The sequence below is a fragment of the Aedes albopictus genome, chromosome 3 (genome assembly GCF_035046485.1).
Source record: "Aedes albopictus strain Foshan chromosome 3, AalbF5, whole genome shotgun sequence".
NCBI classification, from domain to species: domain Eukaryota; kingdom Metazoa; phylum Arthropoda; class Insecta; order Diptera; family Culicidae; genus Aedes; species Aedes albopictus.
Genome location: NC_085138.1, coordinates 3787441 through 3794720, shown reverse-complemented (window position 1 = coordinate 3794720; position 7280 = coordinate 3787441). Strand labels below are relative to the sequence as shown.

The following is a 7280-nucleotide window of genomic DNA, read 5'->3' as shown; positions in this document are numbered from 1 at the left end:
CGGCTTCAAAGAGTTAAGGATTTCACAAGAAGCCCTTCCATAGGATTTTTCAGGATTTTTTCAGAAGATTCTCCAAAGAATTCCAACAATTGTCCAGAGAATTTGTCTTGCATTGTCTACGAGGATTGCGTTCAAAGTTCTTTTGAAGGTTTATTCAGGAATTTATTAGATGATTCCCCCAGGAATGCCAAGTGTTTCCCGAAGAGGTCCTGAGTGATTTCCTCTTCAATCTCTGACCCTCAACAGGTTTTCGGAGGGATTTTTCACAAATTTGATTGAAAGTCTCTCAAATACAGATAAAAAAAATCACTAATTCAGAAATGCTGATAAGGATGGATGGATCTCCTTTGCTGTAATATACAGTTCATACAGAAACTTAAGGGTATTCATGCAAAACTCAACGTCGGGTGTTGTTAGAAGCGAAAGGGTTCGAAAAGCGTTTAAGATTCCAAAACACACACAAATTACTTCACTTTTGCAAAAGAGAAACCAAAAACAAAAATTATTTTTTTAAGAAAAACTAGAAAAAGACTAGCAAATTCCTTTTAATTCTACTACTTTGCTTATCTTCGGACAGATAGGCCTATTTCGTCTACGACTTACAGACTTATTCACTGTCGAGTGCTCGACTACTGTGCCAGATTGATTGATGGTTGAATGATCTTCTTTAATTATAGCATTTTTTCAATCATAAAGACTTATTTTATTTTTGAGAAAATATAAACAATTCAAATCAACCTTTTCGATGTAGGTATATTGAAATATAAGATGTTACCGAGATAAGCTAAAAATGTCAGCTCAGTCTGAGCATTGGTAACTATGAATGAGATGTATGAAGTTTGCGATTTTTATGGAAGTAGATCAAAAATCGATTTCTAATCACCCATCAGTTTTTTTTATATGCACACTTAAAACAGAATGACGACATCGGCTGTGCGAAACTCGGTCAAAGTTCATTTGCTGAAATCTCGGCTAAACGCTTGACGCTTAATATTTGATATTGGCGGTACCCATGAATGCTGCTATGAATAAACTTGACATTTTGCTGATATCTCAGTTAAATTGCGATTGCCGAGCGCTCGGCTGTGCGAATCTCGGCAAAAGAATGAAAATTAGCCGAGCTCAACTGACTGTGTGCCATTTTTTTTCTTCTAAAATTTTCCCAGATGCTGTAAGAGCTCTTATTTTTTCTAAGACAATGGAAAAAAATAGAAGTGAATTCGTCGATATAGGTAATGTTTTCCCAGACACTCCCCAAAAAATATTAAATAGTTTTGCTCAAATTTTTCTCTAAGGTTGCTTCTAATGATTTTAGTAGGAACCCCGGTAAAAGTTCTTAAATGTATTTCACTGGGATTATTTTCTCCAAGGGCTGTTAAACAAATTCTAATAGTGAAATCATATTGCGTTATTACATTGATGCCGCTAGGAATTCTCCCATTAATTTCCTATTTGTTATAATAAATTTCAAGATTTTTTAAAAATGTCATAATCCCATGAGTAAAAAAAATATAACTGCTTGGTAAGTAGCCGGAAATTCTTGGATTCCTATAGAAAAGTTTTAAGGACAGACTTGTTAGAATCCCAAAATCGCCGACTTTGATACCTACTCACGATTTTGAACGCACAAATCTAGTCGTAAACAAAACCCACGCACCTGATCTTCTTATTTTAAGCTTATTACAAGTGAGCAAGAACAGAATTATAAAATGCACAGTTGTTTGAAGCTTGCTTCTTGAGATTCGTGCGTCTGAAGCTCTGACGCACTGTTGAAGCGGGATTTAAAGACGTTTGTCCTTAAAACTTTTGCTTTTACAAATCTCTTGATTGATGCGATCCGCAAATATATTGTGAAGTTTTGTTTCTCTTCAATTTCATGTTTGTCCCGTCGCTTGGGTGAGGTTGACAGGTTGAACATCGTCGAGCCTTTCAAAAGTTTAAAATGCTGAAAATTACGAAGCCACTAAAAATCAACTGGAAACTCTACCATGAATTGCCCCGGACGATCCTATGGAAAAATAACCTCCGATAGAACATTTCGCTCTTAGCACTAAATGAAAGAATAGTGAATGTGTAGGCCCAAATTATCTCTAGGAATTCTATCACATATTATACCAAGGATCGTCATTTTTTGCAGAATTAACAAGTTATTAGTTACAAGTAGGTATTTTTCGAGAATCACTTCATACAAGAGTTTCACAAACTTTTTATAAATTCCTCTAGAAATTACTCTTAGGCACCCAAGGGAATGACCCTTGGGAATTCTATCAATTATTTCTCTCAAATTTTCACAATGAATTTGTCCAACCATTATATTGTGGATTTACCGACTACTTGTATTATACCGGTCGCTTCAGTATGACCTCCAAAGTAGCCGTTTTATAAAAGGAGTGACTTAAAAAAGATTTTAAACATTTTTATTGAATGCGCTACTCCTCGTTGCTACTAGCTACTCAGCGACATTCATGTTTTGACAATCAAGTTGATTTTTATATGAAAACGGCTACTTTGTAACGGCTACTTAAGTAACCGGTAGAATACAAGTAGCCGGTAGATCCACAATATATTACGACTTAGAAATATGTGGATAACTGACACTGAGGAAGATTACAAGTGGTGGTCGAAATACGCGTATCTGTCAAATGATAAGCTAAAGGGGCGGAATGAAATGGTATAATAACTGATTACACTCATTGGATTTGAAATATGTTTACGTTTATGTAATTACATTCTAGCTGAAAGAGAACCTGTTTCTCGGATTAGTATTATGTGAGCACTTTCACAGTTATCAACTAAATTCATTATGGAGCGGACCTGGTGTGATGGTTAGAACACTTGACTATCACGCCGAGGACCTGGGATCGAATCCCACTGCCGACAAACTCGCAAAATGTGAGTTCTTGCTTCGGAAGGGAAGTAAAACTTGGGTCCCACGATGAACTAGCCTAGGGCTAAAAATCTCGTTTAGTTCGTTGTTTGAAACATGATATCAAAATATATGAAATCAGGGTTTCTGATTATCTTTGCCATCAAATTTCTCCACCAACACCTATTCAAGGGACAATTTCTACATTTTATGAAACATTTGTCAAGTCATCTCCAAACTACTTACTTGCTCCGTCAGGTACGATCCAAGACCCGGACTGCCGACAACGGAAAAACTTCTGCTACTTTTCAGCAACGGTTGCTGGCGTTTGCTTCTCAGCAAAAGTGCACCTCGGCACAAGCTCAAACCTCGCAGGCATGAGGACATTTTTCCGTCGAGAAAAGAAACGGACAAAAATCACTGATTTACGACTTCGATTGGTCTCCCGGAGACTTTTTTTTTGGCACTTGATGGAAGCACTTAAGCAAAATCACAGCATTATAACTTATAACTATAAAAGAGTAATAAATCTATAAAATATCGCAACTGAACGTAGATCGCAGCAATTGAGATGATCTCGTCGGAGGACCTTCCGAACAGCTGGCTCGCACTCAACTAATCGCAATCAAGGATTAAAGCTTGACCGTCTTCTCCGGGATCGGTCATTCTGCGAACGAGTGGGCACTGCCACCAGTCAGTCAGTCAGTCATCCACAGCAGCAGATACTCCTGTTTGTATTTGCACTCCTACTTTGAAAATCAGTCAATATAGGTTGTAGGACTGATAGCGATAAGACCTGGTGAGTGAGTTGCTGCTATATTTACAGCTTCTTCTTCCACCGATCAGGCACCGAAGAACAAAGGGGTCATCATCAATCAGCAAGGGAGGGTTGAGCATGGGGCAGCTTCATACGTCATCAAGTGGAATTGTTGCACGGTTTGCATTTTTTGATTAACCTGCTCAACCGTTGCAAAATGATGACTCCACAAATCGGACCCATTCGCGGTCCATCTCTAATGAACACAATAACTGGCATTACAGTTTGTTTAAAATGGATTATGGGCCACCGGCCCAGCATGCATACAGGTAGACATGGAAACGTACAGCTGGTCTACGTTAAATTCAGGACACTTACATGAAACAGGATTCACATATTCAAAAACTGCTTTTCTAATTCGAACCGTAATTAATTAACACGAAGATCGTAGCAGGATGTGCACACGTATTTTCCATGATCCGAATTGTTTTGAATTCTGCTGGCCTAAATTTTATCACGAGCATTACCTCAAGAAATCCTACCAGTTAGTCCCGTAGAAGAATTATGTAGAAATGCATTTAGAATGAAGAAATTGCCCTTTTTCTGTGTTCGAGGAATTTCTATAATTTTTTTACCAAGAAAAAAATATGGTAATTCATAGATTACAGAAGAATTTTTAATTTAGAATTCCTTTAGAAATAACTCTAGCAGCTGTTGAAGTTAATTCTGGATATCATATTTTTGCGAGTCATTTCCAGCAGTAAACACGCCCAAAATTGATCTATTTCGTCATAACTTATGGGTAGTACGCTGATCGCAAGAAATTTTTGGCCTATCTCGATGCGTGGAAAATTCAGGCAAGGAATCACTCAAGAAATAATAAAGCGTCGTTTTATTCCGGATCCTAGTACGGAGCTGAAACGAAATGTCAAATCAAGCGGGGCTTGCTGTGTTAAATAATGCACTGAATGAAAATTACTTGAGCGATTTCGTTTGAAGTGCATACCTCGCCTTACGCGGAAATGTTGCATGAAAAGAGACAGTAGGCGGAGCCACGTGTAGACGTGTACGGAACTGCTCGTCACTTTTGTTTCGCGCTCGTCAGCCTTAATTTTCTCGTGACTTCGTTGACAGTTTGGCCGGTGCTACGCCATCCGGTTCTTCCGTGTGTGAGATAGTGTTCATTCTGTGTGGGCTTTGATAGTCAAAAGTTGTTCATTTATATTGGGAAAAAGCATGAAGATTTGTTATCATGCGCAGTTCCGCGTTACTTAAAAAATCCACAGAAAACCTCATGCTGCTGGGTAAACCAACAGTGCCGACGTTCATATCAAGAGTGTCGCAATCAGGGCCGGATGTAGGAGGGGGGGGGGTCAACGACCCCTGCTCTCAACATTTTATTATAGTTATAAAAAAAAATCTTAAAACAACAATTATAAACATAGATCTATAATAGACATTCATCTGGCATGATATACATATTAAAGTGGGTCATCGTTTATATGGAAAAATGAAAAACTCAATAATATTCCATCAGATCAAAGCATTTTTGAACCCATTTCAGGACACAAATAAGTGTGCAAAATTTGAGAACGATGTCCACGTTTTGCGGTTATGTCTACGTTTGCGCATCGCGTTTGAAGTTTGTATGGGGTTTTACATAGAAAAACACACTTTTTGCATTTTTCTCATAACAAGCTCGAATTTTTATAAAACCGTGTAACCGATAAAGTGAAAACATAGCCTAGGGTGTCCTGAAAAACTTTGTCGAAGACCGCGAAGTGATCTGATGCTTATGAAAAAAGTTATAGTGTTGGTATTGCTTGGCGAAACAGCATGATTTTGTTGCTGTTGTTATTCCTTTACATGTTAAAACATAAACACATGCATGTGGTTCGTTGATTATAACTATTTCGGATCGCTTTGCGGTCTTCGACAAAGTTCTTCAGAACATCCTAGGCTATCATTTTACAGTATCGGTTAAAAAATTTCAGACAAACTTTTTCAACTTACACAGTTAGAAAAAATCACCGACTTCGGTAATGTTTTACCGAAATCTCAACCGTTAAGTTTGTTTTACAGAAAAAATTCGGTAAAGGTAGTAACTTTTACCGAAGTTCGTTAGAGTTTGACAGATAAACGATAACATTTTACCGAAATTTGTTATTTTTTACATAATTTCGTTAAAAATCCATTACCGAATGCTCAGCGGTTGAGATTTCGGTAAAAATTACCGAACGCGATTAGCTGTGTATGGCTAAAATGCAAAAAAGTGTGTTTTCCCATACAAAATCCCATACAAATTTCATGCAATGCGCAAAGTGTAGACGCAACCGATCGTGCTCAAATTTTGTACAGATACTCAGGACCCGAAACAGAACCAAAAAAGCTTTGATCTGAGAAAACGGTTCCGATGACCCACACTAATACATATGTTTAAGTTGATAGTAACTGGAGACTATTCTCAATTGACTGTCACACTTTACAAGATTAGTCTAAGTGATTTACTATGACAGATTTGTTTGGAAATATGATATAAACAGAACTATAAAGGTAGCAAGCTTTGAACATTTTTTTAATCGCCGAAAAATGAAATCACAGCGCAACATATTTTTTTTTTTTTGTCACAAGAGCAAACTTGTGTGTCACTGACAGATTTTGGGATGCTGAATCCGGGCTTAAATATGCTCCAGCACATCACAATTTGGAGCTATACCTCTATTTATAGGGTAAAATATAGGATTTTAGGCGTTTTTGAATGCAAGCCATTAATCAAGGAATTTTTTTTAAGCAATCAAAGGGTAAATTGGTCAATCAATATCAAAATTAACAACTCATGCAAAATATTTCGTTTTACCAAATCAAATTTGATAGATTTAAGCATTTCATGTTAGTAATTAAACTTGCATGCATAATTTGAAGGTTGACTTGTATGGGGAATATCGTAACTAACATAGATCGCTTAAACTATCAAATTCGATTTTGTAAAACGAAATATTTTGCATGAGTCATTAATGTACATGTTAAGGCGAAACTGGAAGCTTTTCCTCATTTTTTTGGTTTTTGATTTTTTATAAAATAACGAAGCAATATTTTCAAAATCAGTTTTCATACACATGTGGAGTATGGATCAAGGTATCTCCTGATTTTTTTTCAGATGGAAAATGTTTTTCGTTTTTGCAGAAATTTTTTTTTGTGAAACTTTGTTTAAAAATGTTTTTTTTTTGCAAAAACGTAAAACATTTTCCATCTGGAAAAAAAATCAGGAGATACCTTGATCCATACTCTACATTTGCACGAAAACTGATTTTTAAAATATTGCTTCGTTATTTTATAAAAAATCAAAAACCAAAAAGAGAGGAAATGGATCCAGTTTCGCCTTAATTGACAAATTTACCTTTTCATTGCTTAAAATAATAATCCCATGCTTAATGGTTTGCAGTCAAAAAAGTCCAACAGCAGTTTGTATACATTACGTTGAAAAAAAAAACTCGTCTTTTTACACAAATCAGCGTGGTGCTGGTGTCGGTGACCAATTTCTGGAAGATTATGCATTTTTCTTTACTCGTGCTTTGTTTCTTCTGGATCGTATAATATTTTTATTTATTATCTACAAAACTATCTTAACAAATCATAACAAAACTCATTCAGGAATAA

At 36.4% G+C, this 7280-nt stretch overlaps 1 protein-coding gene across 1 annotated transcript in view; it reads right to left on the bottom strand.

Annotated features, from left to right (window-relative positions):
- Nucleotides 1–3486, bottom strand: part of LOC109414168 (delta-1-pyrroline-5-carboxylate synthase) — a 41813-nt gene extending 38327 nt beyond the window's left edge. The window contains exon 1 of the mRNA XM_019687951.3: nt 3113–3486. Within this exon, the coding sequence (XP_019543496.3) occupies nt 3113–3253 (141 nt within the window). The 5' untranslated portion in view covers nt 3254–3486. The remainder of the gene's footprint in view (nt 1–3112) is intronic.
- Between the last annotated feature and the right edge of the window lie 3794 nt (nt 3487–7280).